At 46.9% G+C, this 18,080-nt stretch overlaps 1 protein-coding gene across 2 annotated transcripts in view; it reads left to right on the forward strand.

Moving 5' to 3' along the window:
* The window catches only part of Znf831 (zinc finger protein 831), a 113,056-nt gene that overhangs the window by 30,677 nt on the left and 64,299 nt on the right, over positions 1–18,080 (forward strand). For both annotated transcript variants that reach the window (XM_021156949.2, XM_029484615.1), the window contains exon 2: positions 13,647–17,332. In XM_021156949.2, the coding sequence (XP_021012608.1) occupies positions 13,682–17,332 (3,651 nt within the window). In that variant the 5' untranslated portion in view covers positions 13,647–13,681. The remainder of the gene's footprint in view (positions 1–13,646; positions 17,333–18,080) is intronic.

Below are 18,080 nucleotides of genomic sequence, written 5' to 3' on the forward strand. Positions count from 1 at the left end.
ACACACACACACACACACACACTCCATGTGTGTTCTTTTGCCACTTTTCCTCCAGGTTTCTCTGTGAGGCTCATTCCACCCATCCCATTTAAAAGGGCCACTCTGAAGCCATCCTCTCCCGCTCACACTTCTGTCACACCCTCATCACTCCCTTTTCATTATATATTTTCCAACATATTATATAATTGTTTATTAAAAACCAACCTCTTGCTGCTTAACTAAAATGTAAGTCCCACAACACAATTTCTGTTATTTAGTGGTATCCTGCAGTACTGGAGGGGCCAACTCTCAGACAGACAAGTCCCTCATCCTTGGATCTCTCTCTGTTCCAGCAAAGATGAGACCCACAACCGTTAATGTGTAAGGCGGTGCTTTGCTGTAAGCAGCTGTTCAACAAACATCAGAGTAGAATGGGTGGATGGTTCTATAGCTGAAGACTAAACTGGAATAGTTAGTTGGTTTTTATAAGTCACATACCTGTTTAATGTCTTTCTTGGTGTCATTTCATTGCCACTATATTAGACTTAGTGACTGTGAAAGAAAGAGCTAAAAGTGGTGCTACACAGGCCCCAGCTGACAAGCCCCAGTGTGGTAGGCTGGGTGGAGAACCCAAGCCAAGCTGCCTCTATGCCATCAGGTCCACTGCATCATTTGTGCCTCTTGGTGTCCCCCTCCTTCCCTTTCTTGAACTCTAGCAGAATGTTTGCCTTGAAATGGTGTCCAAAGTATCTAATTGTGGCCTGGGGAGATATTTAATATACTAGCAGAAGGGCCTGAGTTTGGTAGACACTTGCATGTAAAAGCTAGGCATGGTGACATGTTCTAGTAACCTCAATGCTGGGGAGGCAGAGACAAGCAGGTTTCTAGGGCTTGCTAGTCAGACAGGTTAGTCTAATGGGCACATTTCAGGAGAAGCCCCGAGTTGATCAAATAAAATGATAAGTGCCTGAGAACCTATATCCAAGATTAACTTCTGGCCACCATGTGTGCACCCTTACACACACACACACACACACACACACACACACACAACTAACCCCTGTCCCCCCAAATAATACAAGTGATTGAGCTGGATGGAGATAAGAAACCAAGAAAGAGAACGTCCCTGATTTTAAATGCATACGAGTGGAATGTCCAAGGCTCTTTAAGGAGGCAGATGGGGTGCTAAGGCTCCCACACTGGTTTGAGGCTCCCACAGGCTGAAGAACTCTGGTTGGGCTCATGCTGTGCATGGACCATGGGATAGCTGAAGAAATGGTGAGCACGTTGCCATCTCCAGGAGTCCAGGGGCCTCCCAGACCTGATGGCATCTTTTAACATCCATCAGTTCATGACCTGTTCTAGCAATGCATCCTGGGAAAGTTGGTATCAGCTGGTCATAAGGCAAAGACATCCTTAGTTCAAATGACTCTTTAATGCTCCTCAGGAGACCATCCTCATGCAATTCCTCTGGACCTCCCTGTCTAACAAACATTCCTAAACCTGGGCATGTAGATCGACTAACTGGTATTTGGCCTATGAATCTGTGCAGTTTAGACTAGATTCCCCAGAGTGTTTTTCGTGTGTTGCTGGCTTATGGATCTGTCTGAGGTTGAGAGTATGTCTGCTGGGGTTCTCCATGATCACTTACCATCCAGTACACTAACCTGGAGCTAGTCCTTATAACCAAGGCAGGGAAGTATACCATACTCATCTTGAATCCCGGCACAGTATCATTATGTTCATAGGTGGCCCAGCACTGAGAAGTGGTTGAAAAAGTCACCATGTCTGTATGCTAGAAATAGCCAAGCCATAAGGTGGAAATGAGGAAAAGAAGGATGAGGTTGTTTGGAGTTGGCTACAAATGGTATTTTAAAAAATATTTCTACCCAGCTAAGCTGTCCTCCATGTTGAATCTTACCATGTTCTTTAAAATATTTTTTCATTGTCTTTATACACTTCAGTGTGCATATGGATGGGAGGGGGGCTATCTTGTGTGAAGGTTAGATGATAACCTGCCGGAGTTGAGTCTCTCCTTCTACCAAGGAAGTCCTGGGGATATACTCAGGTCATCAGGCTTAATCCACTGTACAGTCTTGCCAGTCCTGCCCTGTGTCTGTGTTAATCCAAAAGATGCAGTGAAGGCTTGTGTTTGATGTGCGTTGTAGCCTGAAAACTGTGTGGGCTACAGCAGCACTCAGTACAAGTGGTAGAAGGGAGGAGTGCTGTGTGGCTGAAGTCACTCAGGGAGCCTGGGCCGGCATCTCTTCTTTTCCTTTAGCTCTGTGCTTACTGCCTGCTGACTAGGGCAGTGCACAGTAGAAATGGCTGTCCTCCTTTTTTTTTTTTTTTTTTTTTTTTTGCAACCCATGGATGAATTCTGGAGGATTCAGTTTGCATTGTTGCTGCACAATGAGTTTGGGGATTCCAGGGAACCCAGAGACGAGAACTATGTGGCTCCATTCAGGTAGAGGAACTCCAGCCTCAAGGTGATCATGATAAAACTAAGTTTTCTGGGGAAAGGAATGTGTGAATAGTTTTCAGCAGACTACTCTCATTTGGCTGTGATGGAGACTTTGGGAGATCCTGAAGCCTCTAGAAACTTACTGAGATAGAAGTTTCATGGAATGTACCAGTTACTTGTCTCTTTGCAGCAACAAAATGCCTGACAAAAGAAGCTTCAAATCACCTGAATTTCAAGAGATACAGCCTATCATGATAGGGAAGGCATGGCAGCAGGAACCTCAGGCAGCTGGTCACATTGTATCCACAGTCAGGAAGTGGGACAGCTGGTCACATTGTATCCACAGTCAGGAAGTGGGACAGCTGGTCACATTGTATCCACAGTCAGGACGTGAAGAGAGGGTTGCTGGGATTGGTTTCTCCTTTCTCTGCAGTCTGACACCCAATCACTTGAGAATTGCCCCACTCACATTCAGGGTGGGTCTTTCCACCTTACTTAACCAAATCTAGACAATCTCCAGAGTGCCCAGAGGTTTATCTCCTAAGTGGTTCTAGAACTCAACAAGTTGATGAGCACCCTGAGCCAGAAGGCAAACCTGGCATTGAAACTTAGCTCCCCCCCCCCACTCAACTGAGCCTAAGGCAAAGCCAGTTGAACATAAGGCTTTCTTCTTGGAGCATCTGCAACCTATTGCCCATCTTCATGTGAGCCATGCCATTCCTAGCATGAGTTGTTTTGTGCTTGGACTCACTCACTCTTGCTTTCTGCACATTGTCTCTTTGTAAATTCTCTCTTGGCCTGCTCAGTTATCCTAATTTGTTTAAGAAAAACATAATTTCATCACCAAATGAAATTAATCTAGTCTGACTAACAAGCAATTGAGCCTAGCAGATCCTGGGCAGCCTTGGAGATGGGTTCTTTTGTTCAAGGGATGGCACACAGAACCAGGAAATCTTGCCCTTTTATAGACACTTCTAGGTCCTTCATGACCATGACAAAAGTTACAGACTCCTTTTCTGTGGAAAAAAATCACACATACATCTAATTTAAATTGCAAGCTCACTGTGGATGCTGGAAGATAGACAAACAGACAGACAGACAGACAGACAGACAGACAGACAGACAGACAGACAGACACACACACACAGTGGGGGAAGGGTGGAGAAGAGACGTGCTCATGAGTGATTCAGAGCTTGGTGTTTGTACAGAGAGGGCCTAGTTAAGGGATGTGGATGCTTAGAGGGGTAGCAGGGATGTTGAAGAAGAGTGTTGTCTTCTCAGAACCATGGTTAGGATAAGAAAGAACCTCCTAGGGGATGTATGGTCTCTAATAGGGGCCAGAGGCAATGAGAGCTGGTGCCTGCCTTTCTCCTTTTCATCTGCATTGTCTCCTATCGAGCAAAGCCAGCTGGTGCCAGAGGACTGACTGGGATGCCATTGCTACTGTTATGAGTATTCAGGGAATAGAGGAACCTGGTGTCTCAGCTTAGGAATTAAATTAGAGAAGAAGTCACAAGAGTAGATATGCACACTTCAAAGCAATCTAGAAGCTCTGTGTTTATTTTAATGGTACCTACACCGACAAATCACAGTATTGAGGGATACCTGCCTGTTGTTGGAAGCGAGGATGGCCTTCTGTTCATGGATAACTCTCCTAAACACTACTTGGATTTTTAAAAAAAGTTAGCTGATACACACGTTTAGAGCAGTTTTAGGCCAATTAAACAGTGACCAGAGGGGCTTGGGCGATGGTTTCGCCTGTGAAGTACTTATTTCAAAAGCCAGAGGACTTGGTTTTGAATCCTTAGAACCTATATATGAAACTGGGTGTGCCAGTTCACGTTGGAGACTCTTGTTATGCAGATAGAGGAGGGTACATGGGTGATCCCTGTACAGGCATACCCTATGTAGCCCAGGCTGGCCTCAAACTAGAAGCATCCCTCATACATTAATCTCCCCAGTACTGAGGTCATAAGCAGGAGTCACAGTGCCCACCTCTCCTTACATGTGCGTGCGTGTGCATGAGTATGTATACATGCATATGTGTGTGTTTATACATACATGTGTGTGAGCATGCATATACATGTACATGAGGGTACAGACAGATCCCTGAGGCTCCACGGCCACTCAACCCAATGGCATCGGTGAGCTCCAAGGTCAAGTAAGTGACTCTGCCTCCAAAACTAAAGTGGAGAGTGATTGAGAAAGACACTTGTCCTCTGAATGTACACCTACAGACACATGTGCATATGTACATGGACACACACAACTACACAGATACATGTACATATACACAGCACACTGTGTCCAGTGAGCTCCAGTGATCCTCCTGTCTTCACCTGAGCCTCAGTGTTGGACTCTGGCACACGTCATTTTTTGTGGCTTCTGGGAATCCAAATTCAGGTTCTCACACTGGCAACAGCAAATGCTTTATCCACTAAGCCACCTCCCCGTAGCCTGGGTTTTGACAATGGTCTACTGCCTGCTACCTCTGGACAGTTTCAAACAGAATGGATTCACAGTTGCAAGTATCCTTCCAGCTATATCTATTTACTCCTTCCTCCCCTCCAACCTGTGGCACTCATAGATCTTATTTATTGTCCCACACTTTGTTTATTCTAGAATGTCTGGGGCTAGAGTTATACCGGAAGCAGCCTGTTGAGAGCGGCTTCTTTCATTTATCAGCATGCACTGAAGGCTCCCTGTGTCTCTTTGTGGCTTGATAGCTCGTGTCTTTTTATTTCTGAGTAATACTCAACTGTCTAGCTGTACCCGTGCTTGTTTATTCTTTTGCATACTAAAGGGCGTCTCAGCTGCTTCTCTGTTTTCACTGTGACAAAATTAATAATTAATAAGCAGATATTAATCACCTGTGTGCAAGTTTTTGTTTCCAGCCCATCGTAGAATGATGACCTCTTGCCTCTGAGAGTCCCAGGAGAGGATGTGCAGCATACAAGGGTCACATTAGGATCATACTCTCTTGTATCCCAGTCCCTCTTAGAATGAGTTTTCCAACAGCTCCAAAAGGGGAAATTATGCAGGAATGGAAAGATCTCAAAGCCTAGAGTCCACACTGGGTGGCCAAGCTGGTGACTGTGGCACAAGATGAACTGAAATTAGGTAACGCTGTCATGGAAGCCACTACTTCTGCATCCAGTTCCTTCCAACACACTTAGCAACTCCATGGGTCCCTCCACTGCCCCCTCATGCATCTCACCTTGGATGTGAATTTTGCAAACTCATCTGGGCTTTATATTTCATCTCTGCCCTGGTCCCCTGAGGGACTGGCTTTTCTCACTATTGGAAGCTTTGAAAAATCACCATTGCTACTTTGGTCCTACGTGTCTTCTCATCTCTCCTCCATAAAATCTTTGTGTGTATATTTGTATCCAGAAAGCCAAACGACTTTACTGGAGAACATGACCCTTAATGGGCACACAACTGGCAGGACAGGGATAGAAGCCCTATTTCCTGTGTGATAGCCCTTGAAAGGATCTTTTGACATTGGGTCTAGGTGACTGGACAATCTAGACTCTGCTTCTCCTTCCCATACCATCCCCTCAGTCCTCCCATCAGTCCAAGTAGGGACAGTACAACTAGCCCTTCCTTGATTAAAATCAGCTGTGTCCCACGGAGTTTGCCCTGGACCAGTGTTGGTCTCCCAGTTGAAGGGTATCATTTGTTTGGTCTCAGCAGGGATCAGCTATGACTACAGATCAGGTTCAGACAGCCAAGCTGTAAGAGTGCACTGTTTCCAAGGGCTGAGCCTCCTACCCATGACAGTCAGTTCCGGCTGAGATTTTTGTTCTCCCCAGTCATGGGCTTGTTTGCTGGAGCCACCTGTCACTGGGCTTCAGCTCCCCAGCTACCTGCTGAGACACTTCCCTTATGTGGCATCTTCCCCCTCTGCAAGGATACACCTCTGTAGGAGGATATCAGGGCTGCTGGCTTCTCCCAGATAAAGGACTCTGTGGGCTGTCTTCCCCTCACTTCAGGACACTTGCTTTTTTGCAGACTGCCTGGCATGGGGTCCCACTTACCTCTCCCTCAACTCCCCATGAGGCAGGCTGAGGTGGGAAGTACTCCTCCCTTCCTTCTGGCTCCCCTCCCTTCCACTTCCTCCCCACCCGCCCACTGGGACTATCAGAGCAGTGCTAGTAGCTCAGATTGTGCTCATTACGCTTCCTTCCTTAGGATTAGGGCTCAGAACTCAGATGTCTTGACTGATTCTGCCACAGGGACTTCAACAGAAACCTTGGTCATCAACCTTCAGACACCATTTCAGAACCAACGGGGGTGGGGGTGGGGGAGCAGCCTTGCCTACTAGGCCCAGGAATACCAGACAGAGCCTGAGGTAGTACTCAGGTTCCAGGAGACAATGTAGCAGTCTGAGGCAGTAAGCCTCAGATTTGTTGGCACTCTGTGCAATGGCCAAACCTAAGGGGTGACACAGCAATGCAGCAACAGTATACTCTACTACAGACAGTCTTCCTAATTACCTCTTCCTGGGAGCCACAGTAGAGTCACATCCCATGAATGGAGCTTGAGGGGTGAATGGATGCTGGGGGATGAAGGGAGAGGCAGGGGAGGGAAGAGCCACTGGATAATAGTTCAAAACATTATACTATTTTTAATACTATTATTGAAAACACAGATTAATCAAGATCTCCATGGTAGATGCAGGCATAAAATTTTTTCACATAAATTATTTCACCTACCAGTCCTGGTGGTAGACATCTGTAAACCCAGTATCCAGAGCGCTGGGACTGGAGGATGGCAAATTCCAGGCCAACCTGGACTCCACAGCAAGGCCTTAACTCAACAAGAACAAAGAAAAGGAAGAAAAGAGATTAAGTTAGGTGTGGTGGTACATGCCTGTAATCCCAACCATCAGGAGACTTTCTAAACATGTTTTGAGGCAGGGTCTTCCTAGGTAGCTTAGACAAACCTCAACCTTGAGATCCTCTCATCTCTGCCTCTCTAATATCCATGCTTATTTAATTGTGTATGTGTGGATGTGTGTGTATGACCTGTGCGTATATGGACATCAGGGGACTATTCGTGGGAGTCAGTTCTCTTCATCCACATGTCAGCCTCAGGGATGAAATTCAGGTTGTCGGCCTTGGCAGTCAGGGCCCTTACCCTGAGCCACCTTTTAGGCCCCCCTTATTTTAAAGTTGAGAATTTGAACTATCACATTGAGGTCTAAAGAGTTCTGTGTATGTACATGTCTGTACATGTTTGTGACCACATGTGTGCATGTGTAGGAAGACCAGAGGTCAACACTGAGTGTCTTCCTCAAGTTCTTTCTGCTCATTAACTTTTATTACTTTGAAGTTTTTAATTTATTATTACTATGTGAGTGCATGTATGTGAGTGTGTGTATATGAGTGTGTGTATGTGAGTGCATGTATATGAGTGTGTGTATGTGAGTGCATGTATGTGAATGTATATGAGTGTATGTGAGTGCATGTATGTGAGTGCATGTATGTGAGTGCTTGTATGTGAGTGCGTGTATGTGAGTGCATGTATGTGAGTGTATGTGAGTGCTTATATGTGAGTGCGTGTATGTGAGTGCATGTATGTGAGTGCATGTATGTGAGTGCGTGTATGTGAGTGAGTGTATGTGAGTGAGTATATGTGAGTGCATGTATGTGAGTGTGTGTATATGAGTGTGTGTATGTGAGTGTGTGTATGTGAGTGCATGTATATGAGTGTGTATATGTGAGTGCATGTATGTGAATGTATATGAGTGTGTGTAAGTGTATGTATGTGAGTGCATGTATGTGAGTGCTTGTATGTGAGTGCGTGTATGTGAGTGCATGTATGTGAGTGTATGTGAGTGCGTGTATGTGAGTGAGTGTATGTGAGTGAGTATATGTGAGTGCATGTATGTGAGTGCATGTATGTGAATGATTGTATGTGAGTGCGTATATGGTGGTGAGTGGTGTGCACATGCCACAGTGTTGCTGTAGAGGCTGGAAGACAACTGTGTGGAGTCAATTCTTCCACCTTTATGTGGGTCCTGGGGTTCATTTCTAAATCATGGGGCTTTGTGTAGCAAGCACCTTTACTTTCTGAGTTGTGTTGCTGACCCCTCAGCTTTATTGCAACAGAGCCTCTCCCTGAAGCTGGAGCTCACTGGTTCAGCTAGAGTGACTGGCCATCAAGCTCAGAGGATCTATCTGTCTCTGCCTCCCCAGCACTGAGACTGCAGGCATGCACCACTGCACCAGGCTTTCACACAGGCTCTGGGGATCCAAACCCAGGTCTCTGTACCTGTAGGGCAGACACCTAAGCCTCAGTCTCATGCCCTTTCTACCACCAGATCTTATACTTCCTCCCATTGTGTGTCTCTTCGCTTTCTTGTTAGTGTTCTTACTACACACATGTCTTACTGAGTCAACGTTTTCCACTTTTCCTTTTGCTGGCTGTGCCTTTGCCATGTATTTTGGAGCCACTGCCAAATCCGAAGTCCAGATTTAACTCTATGTCTTCTAAGAGTCTTATAGCTTTTGATCTTTCATTTATGTCTCTGATCTATTTTGAATTATTCCTTTGCATATTACATGAAGCAGAGGCTTTAATCTTTTGTGCATGTATATATGTAAGGCCTCAAGTTGTAAAACTTAATAGCTAAAGGGGCTTGGTGAGAACGTCTGGTGTCATGAGTTCAATCCTTGGGACTCACATAAAAGCAGAAAGACAATTGATTCTGCAAAGTTGTCCTCTCAGCTTTATGCACCCACACACATCATGCACACATAGTAATAATAGTTTTTTTTAAAAAGCAATATATGTAATTGTAGTATCTTTTCTTTCAACATAATCTATTTTGTAGCCTATTTTTATTTTATTTTATTTTTTATTGGCTATTTTCTTTATTTACATTTCAAATGTTATCCCCTTTCCTGATTTCCCTCCCTCCCAGAAGCACCCTATCACATCCTCCCTCCCCCTGCTTCTATGAGGGTGTTTCTCCACCCACCCACCCACTCCTACCTCCCTACCCTCAATTCCCCTACACTGGGGCATTTATTGAGCCTTCATAGGACCAAGGACTTCTCTTCCCATTAATGCCTGACAAGGCCATCCTCTGCTACCTATGCAGCTGGAGCCATGTGTACTCCTTGGTTGATGGCTTAGTCCCTGGGAGCTCTGGAGCATCTGGTTGGTTGATATTGTTGTTCTTCCTATGGGGTTACAAACCCCTTCGACTCCTTCAGTCCTTTCTCTAACTCCTCTATTGGGGACCCTGTGCTCAGTCCAATAGTGGGCTGCGAACATTTGCCTCTGTATTTGTCAGGATCTGGCAGGGCCTCTCAGAAAACAGCCATGTCAGGCTCCTTTCAGCATGCACTTCTTGGCATCCACAATAGTGTCTGGTTTTGGTAACTGTATGTGAGATGAATCCCCAGGTGGAACAGTCTCTGCTCTACACTTTACCTCCATACTTGCTCCTGTGAGTATTTTGTTCTCCTTCTAAGAAGGACCAAAGCACCCACACTTTGGTCTTCCTTCTTATTGAACTTCATGTGGTCTGTGAATTGTATTTGTAGCATTTAGGCTAATATCCACTTATCAGTGAGTTCACACCATGTGTGTTCTTTTGCAATTGGGTTACTTCACTCGGGATGATATTTTCTAGTTCTATCCATTTGCCTAAGAATTTCATGAATTCATCATTTTCAATAGCTGAGTAGTACTCCATTGTGTAAATGTACCACATTTTCTGTATCCATTCCTCTGTTGAGGGACATCTGAGTTCTTTCCAGCTTCTGGCTATTATAAAGTAAGGCTGCTATGAACATAGTGAAGCATGAGTCCTTTTATATGTTGGAGCATCTTCTGGGTATATGCCTAGGAGTGGTATAGCTGGTTCCTTAGGTAGTACTATCTCCAATTTTCTGAGGAACTTCCAGACTGATTTCCAGAGTAGTTGTACACCTGCAATCCCACCAGCAGTGGAGGAGTGTTCCTCTTTCTCCGCATCCTCACTAGCATCTGCTGTCACCTGAGTTTTTGATTTTAGCCATTCTGACTGCTGTGAGGTGAAATCTCAGGGTTGTTTTGATTTGCATTTCCTTGATGACTATGAATACTGAACATTTCTTTAGGTGCTTCTCGACCATTTGAGTTTCCTCAGTTGAGAATTCTTTGTTTAGCTCTGTACCCCGTTTCTCAATAGGGTTATTTGGTTTTCTGGAGTCTAACTTATTGAGTTCTTTGTATATATTTGATATTAGCCCTCTATCGGATGTAGGATGGGTAAAGATCTTTTCCCAATCTGTTGGTTGCCTTTTTGTCCTATTGACAGTGTCCTTTGCCTTACAGAAGCTTTGCAATTTTATGAGGTTCTATTTATCGATTCCTGATCTTACAGCATAAGCCATTGGTGTCATGTTCAGGAATTGTTTTCCCCTGTGCCCATGTTTTCGAGGCTCTTCCCCACTTTCTCCTCTATAAGTTTCAGTGTCTCTGGTTTTATGTGGTGGTCCTTGATAAACTTGGACTCGAGCTTTGTACAAGGAGATAAGAATGGTTCGATTTGCATTCTTCTACATGGTGACTACCAGCTGAACCAGCACCATTTGTTAAAATTGCTATCTTTTTTTCCACTGGATAGTTTTAGCTCCTTTGTCAAAGATCAAGTGACCATACATGTGTGGGTTCATTTCTGGAACTTCAATTCTATTCCATTGATCTTCCTGCCTGTCTTTGTACCAATACCATGCAGTTTTTATCACTATTGCTCTGTAATACAGCTTGAGGTCAGGGATGGTGATTCCTCCAGAATTTCTTTTATTGTTGAGAATAGTTTTTGCTACTCTGGGTTTTTTGTTACTTTAAATGAATTGGCAAATTGCTCTTTCTAACTCTACGAAGATTTGATTTGAAATTTTGATGGGGATTACATTGATTCTGAAGATTGCTTTTGCAGGCTTTTACTATATTAATCCTGCCCATCCATGAACATGGGAGATCTTTCCATCTTCTGAGATCTTCTTCAATTTCTTTCTTAAGAGATTTGAAGTTCTTGTCATACAGATCTTTCTTTCACTTGCTTGGTTAGAGTCACAGCAAGGTATGTAATATTATTTGTGACTATTGTGAAGGGTGTCATTTCCCTAATTTCTTTCTCAGCCTGTTTATCCTTTGAGTAGAGGAAGGCTACTGATTTGTTTGAGTTAATTTTTTTTCTGGCCACTTTGCTGAAGTTGTTTATCAGCTTTAGGAGCTCTCTTAAATCTTTGGGGTCACTTAAGTATACAATCATATCATCTGCAAATAGTGATATTTTGACTTCTTCCTTTCCAATTTGAATCCCTTTGACCTCCTTTTGTTGTCTAATTGCCCTTGCTAGAACTTCAAATACTATGTTGAATAGATAGGGAGAGGAGAGTGGGCAGCCTTGTCTAGTCCCTGATTTTAGTAGGATTGCTTCAAGTTTCTCTCCATTTAGTTTGATGTTGGCTACTGGTTTGCAGTATATTGCTTTTACTATGTTTAGGTATGGGCCTTGAATTCCTGATCTTTCCAAGACTTTTAACATGAAGGTTGCTGAATTTTGTCAAATGCTTTTTCAGCATGTAATGAAATGATCATATGTGGTTTTTTTTTGTTGTTGTTGTTGAGTTTGTTTATGTAGTGGATTACATTGATGGATTTCCATATATTGAACCATTTCTGCATCCATGGGATGAAGCCTACTTGATCATGGTGAATGATCATTTTGATGTATTCTTGGATTCGGTTGGCAAGAATTGTATTGAGTATTTTTCATAGCCTATTTATAAAATTTCCTTTTCTTTTTCAATTTCTTAAAATATGGCATTGCTATGTAGCCCAGGCTGGCCTGGAATTCATAATCTTCCTGCTTCAGCCCCCAAATGCTGGGATTCCAGGCATGCACCATCACATCTACCACAATTTGCTTTTAGGTGAGGCTATGATTTGCATCTGGCTCACAGACTTGCTGGGAAATCCAACAGCAGTTCTCTTGAGCAGTACTTACTCCCAGTGGCCTTGTTACCCAGTGTGGTGATGCTGGGAAGGGGCACAGACAACCTGCTGAAGACCGCAGTTTTCAGGTTCCTTGAGGGAAACTTGAGTTTTCAGTGAGTGGTACAATGTGCACACAAGCTTAGGTTGGGGGGGGGTGTCACCAGCCTACCTAACACACCCCTCCAGCATCTGACTTTCCCTTCATGAGTTGAGAATGAATGTAGTCTGGTAGTGGTCTATCTGCTCCTCCTGGAGTACCAGCAACTGACTTAATCTCAACTGTATGGGACAGGGATTTGAGTATAGACCTAGGCTTCATCCTAAAGTTGGATGGGAACTCCTTGGAATGCCATGACACCAAATAAAGGATTCCCATTTATATTTGAACTTGACAACATCGTAAGATAGACACAACTCTTTGGGTGCAGGGACAAGCTTAGGTTATAAGAATTCCCCATGTAATATTTGGGCCAAGCTTCCATGCATTCAAAGGAGGATGCACAATTTTTATGAAATTCAAATTTGTCTCACAGCCCTGCATTTTAGTTTCATAATCTAGGAAGCTCCACCCCAACCCTATAGCCCACCAAGGTCGGTTCTTACTGTAGTCCTCCTGATCAAAGACTCAGAACATCAGAGTGAGACAGGCCTTACTCTCGTAGATCTAGAAACGACATCCTGGGCAAGAAAGGGATTTGAACTTGCTGGAGTAGTCAGTGTGGATGTTAACCACCCCAATGGGGTTGCTCACCTGTGTGTGTATGTGTGTGTGTGTGTGTGTGTGTGTGTGTGTGTGTGTGTGTGTGACCCTGTTGAATGCTACTCANTCAAATGTTCTATTACTGAGCTACATCCCTAGCTCTGTTTATATGTTTTTTTGTGTGTGTGTGTGTGTGTGTGTGTGTGTGTGTGTGTGTGTGTGTGACCCTGTTGAATGCTACTCAAATGTTCTATTACTGAGCTACATCCCTAGCTCTTTTTATATGTTTTATTTTGAGACAGGGTCTCACTCTGTCATCTAACTAGAACTTGTAATCCTCCTGCCTCAGTCCTTTGAATAGCTAGGCTTTTCAATAGTTTGGCAATACCTTCCCTAACTGAGTGGTGGGGGATTGTTGTTTGGGTTCACAGAGGGTACTATAATACCTTCTAATGGGGAGAAGAGAGACCCCATAGTAAGTGTGGTTCTCACCCACAGGTTGACATGATCCTGGACCACGCAGATGATGAGGAATGGAGGCTTCAGAATCTACCCACCCTACCCCATCGGCCACGGACCAGCCAGCCTCTGTATCCGTTATTCCAGGGGGCCTAGGCGGACAGGCCTCACCTCGCCTGACCCTGGGTCCTGTTATCCTGCCACCAGAGCAGGGCCTGGCCCCAACTGTGTTCTTGAAGGCCTTACCTGTTCCTTTATACCACACGGTACCTCCTGGGGGCCTCCAGCCACGTGCACCCCTGGTGACAGGCAGCCTGGAGGGGGCAAGCGTACCTTTTATTCTCAGCCCCTTGCTGCAGCCTGAAGGGCCCAGTGCCACCCAGGTGGGCAAGCCAGCCACCCCAGCCCTGACTGTGAACATTGTAGGCACATTGCCTGTACTCTCCTCGGGTGTGGGGTCTGCACTGGTCAGCACAGGCAGAGTGAAGAATACTGGTAAGTACCTGTGCCCCCACTGTGGCCGGGACTGCTTGAAGCCCAGTGTGCTGGAGAAACACATCCGGTCCCACACAGGTGAAAGGCCCTTCCCGTGCCCTACCTGTGGCATCGCCTTTAAGACCCAGAGCAACCTGTATAAACACAGGCGGACACAAACACATCTCAACAACTCCCGCTTGTCCTTGGAGTCTGAGGGGAGTGGGAGCAGCCTTCTGGAGGAGGGAGACAGGTCCGGAGAGACTGCCTCAGTGGATAGTCGTGGAGATGAAGGTGCTCCAGAGAGAGCCCTTTCCCCAGGTGCCCGCCCCACCCTTGCTGCTCAGAACAGGGAAAGGAAGGTGGAATCAGCTCCCTCTCTCGGGGCCACCCTTTCCCACAGGGAGGCCTCTGCGGATCACACTCAGATGGTGTCACCTGAGTTTTCACTAGCCAGCCCGCAGCCTAGGCGGAAGCTGCCAGAACCAAAGCCATGCTTCCTGCAGCGACAGCAGGAGACCTGTTCAGAGAAGCCCTGGGACCCCAAGGCCTTGGAAGGCCAGCTGAGGAAGTGTGAGAGCACAGACTCTGGCTACCTGTCGCGCTCAGACAGCGTGGAGCAGCCCCCTGTTGCCTCTAGTCCATTGCATAGTCTATCGGAGCACAGTGCAGAGTCTGAGGGGGAAGGAGGCCCTGGCTGTTCCTCTTCCGGCAACAGGGCTGAACGGGAAACCCCAGGGCCCAGCCTGGAGATAGAGAAGAAGAAACTGGAGGAACGAATTGCCCAGCTCATCTCCCACAACCAGGCAGTGGTAGATGACCCACAATTGGACCATGTGCGGCCCCGCAAGACTGTGCTGTCCAAGCAGGGCAGCATCGACCTGCCCATGCCGTATACCTACAAGGATTCCTTCCACTTTGACATCCGGGCTCTGGAGCCCAGCCGCAGGAGGGCCGCCCTCAGCCCGGCCCGCTCCACCTTCACACCCCTGGAAAAGGCCAGACCTCTCTTTTTCCACTCAGTCCCCACGCAGCTCTCCACTACAGTGGAGTGTGTCCCTGTCACCAGAAGCAACTCGCTGCCTTTCGTCGAGGGTTCTAAGTTGTGGCCAGAGCCACGGGACCCACAGGATGCTGTCCCAGGAATGCAGAAGACCCTCAGCCCCAGGCTCACCCCAGCCCGACTGGGATGCCGCCCAGGACTGACCTTGGCAAGCATCTCCAGTGGTCACCCACGGGCCCTGGTAAGACAGGCTGCTGTGGAGGACCTGCTGTGTACCCCGACTGGAGACCCTTCAGCCGCTGCTGAGGAACTAGATGGAAAGAGAGCTGTGGCAAAGGAGGGTGTGGTGTACAAGGGCAGAGCCAGTAAAAAGTGTAGCCAGAGGAAGCAAAGGGTGTTCTCTCAGGAGAAATGGCAAGTGTACGGAAATGAGACTTTCAAGAGAATATACCAGAAAATGAAGACCAACCACCAGGGAGGACAGAAACACAGGGAGGTGAAACGGGGCCAGGGGACAGAACTGGACTTTCCTCCTCCTCCTCCTCATCCTCCTCCTCCTCAGGAACAGGGGGGAGGAGGTGAGGATACAGGCCTGTCTCAAGACGGAGGGATCCCTATCCTTGGAGACACTACAGCAGGGCGTAAGCTAGGGTCTTGGGGAAGTGGACCATCCCTGGAAGACTCACTGGAGGCTGAGTCTCCTAAGCAACTGAAGGTGGTGGCCAGAGTCAAATCATCTCCTACCCTCGGCAGCACAGATAGCCTCTGTTTGAGTGGCAAGAGCTCTTTGCTCTCTCCAAGTGGGAAATCAGATCTGGGATGCCAGCCGCCTCCGGTGCCTACGCCTTGCCAAGGAGGAGACTTAGAAGCTCCCGAGACAGCTTCACCAGACTCAAGTGGTGAGGCTATAAAAGAAACCAGCCCTGGAGCCCAAACCGCCCTCAGACGGTCCAGTGGTGGGTCTGTGGCTCTACAACTTGCAGAAGACAAGTTACCTTCAGAGAGGAAGAGACTGAAGGTGGAGGGGCTGGACCATCAGGAGCATCCAGGGCCTCTGGAAGCTGAGACCTCAGGAGGCTCTGTGCAGGCTGATCCCCAACCATCCCAGAAACAGGACAGTGACTCTGAGGAGTTGCTGGGTTGCTCAAATAAGAGTATCCTGCATGTGACCACAGCCCTGGAGCCCTCAGATGTCTCCTCAGCTGCTTCTCCTGTTGCTCTGCAATGGCCAGGGATAGGGGACAAGGATTCCCCATTGCCTTCTGTACCCAGGACTCCTGGGCTTCACTCCCCATTGCCTGCTCAGCCCCAGGATCCTGGTGTCCCTAATGCTCGGTCAGGTGGCTTCTTTCCTCCCAAGTACCTCCTCAGGTTACCTCAGGGAGAGAACCCCTCACCGATAGTTGCTGCAGGGCCTGAAAAAGGCCCAGACTCTCTGTGTACAAGTACACAGCCTGTAGAACAGGCCCTTCTGGTTGGATCAGAACTGGGAATGCTCCGGCCACCTGGTGCACACTCAGGCCCAGGTGAGGCAGGGGGCAGCCCCGACGACCCTAGCTGGTCCAGGTCAAGGGATAGAAAAGAAGAGGCACAGACAGGAAGAGAGAAAAGAGATAGGACCAACGACAACATCCTAGTGGTTGGGCACTCTCCTGTTCCAAGTACCAGCACCACCCAGGAGATAGCCTCCATTCTGTCTACTCACACCTGTGACATTCACGTGGCCCAGGATGTAGTGAGTAAGACCCATGCCATCCATTGCCTCTGCACAGACAGCCCACCAGCAAGAGCTAGGACATATGGAAATCTCTTAAACCCTTGGACATCATCCCAGAAGTTGGGGATACCCCCCAAGAGTGCCCTAGAAGGTCCTCCTTCAGAAACCAAGCAAGGGCTGCCTGCTTTCTTTTCCTCTCAAGCACACTATTTCCTTACAACTTTTACAAAACCCCAGGATATTTCCTTGACCCAGCAGAAACCGGTCTTGTCACACGTCTTAGGAATACCCAGGAGCTGTGAGGCCCCAAGCTCCTTCCCCTCACTTAAGACTGAACCCCAGCTCACATGGTGTTGCTTAAGTCGAAGCCTGCCCCTGCCTGCAGAGCAGCAGAGGGCAGCTCCTGGACACTTGGCTTCATCCTTGCCTAATAGAAACCTCCAGGGCGACAGTAACAAAACACTACCCAAGAGCAGTGGAGGAAGGACCCAGACGAGCCGAGGAGGAGAAGGGTCTACGCAGGCACCTGAGGTAACACCAGCTTGTCCTGGGGACTGTGTCAGCATTAGAGTGAGACACGAAGAACAAGAGAGAGGGAGAGGAGAGAGAGAGAGCTCCTGAATCTATCCCTGTGGATATCACCTCCATTAGGAGGTCCTTTGCTGCCAAGAGAGGCTAGCGCTGCCATACATGGGCTGGGAAAAAATAAAGGCCCTAGATACGAACAAAACTAAGCAAATTCGTGAAAATAACATAGTAAAAAACTATTGTACTAGAGTCTGGGTCATAGCTGAGTTGGTAAAGTACTTGCCATACAACCATGAGGGCCAGAGAATCCACAATCAAAAAGCCAAGTATGATGGCAGGCTGTTCTAACCCCAGCACTGGGGAAATGGTCTCTGGGGGCTTAGATTAGCCTAGCCAGTGAGTCTCAGACCAGTGAGAGACCCTGGCTCAAAATATAAGCTGGATGGCTCCTGAGAAACGACACTCAAGATTGTTCTCTAGCCTCCACATGTGTGTGTACATGCACATATACGAACACACACTACACCTGAGACTCGAAAGCAATCTTGCTTCTCTCCAGGGACTAGGAGTGAGGATCCAAGGTGTGATTTAAATCTTCCCCTTCGAGATTGTAGGGATGCCTGAGTGGTAGAACTATGGGTGATGGTTAATTCTCCACTCACATCAAAGGTCCAGCATTTCCACTGGAAATCCAGCTAGGCATAGTTCTGGATGGTTCCATGTGACACATTACCAGTTGCCTGGTAAGAGT

The sequence above is a fragment of the Mus caroli genome, chromosome 2, assembly GCF_900094665.2.
Source record: "Mus caroli chromosome 2, CAROLI_EIJ_v1.1, whole genome shotgun sequence".
Classification (NCBI taxonomy): domain Eukaryota; kingdom Metazoa; phylum Chordata; class Mammalia; order Rodentia; family Muridae; genus Mus; species Mus caroli.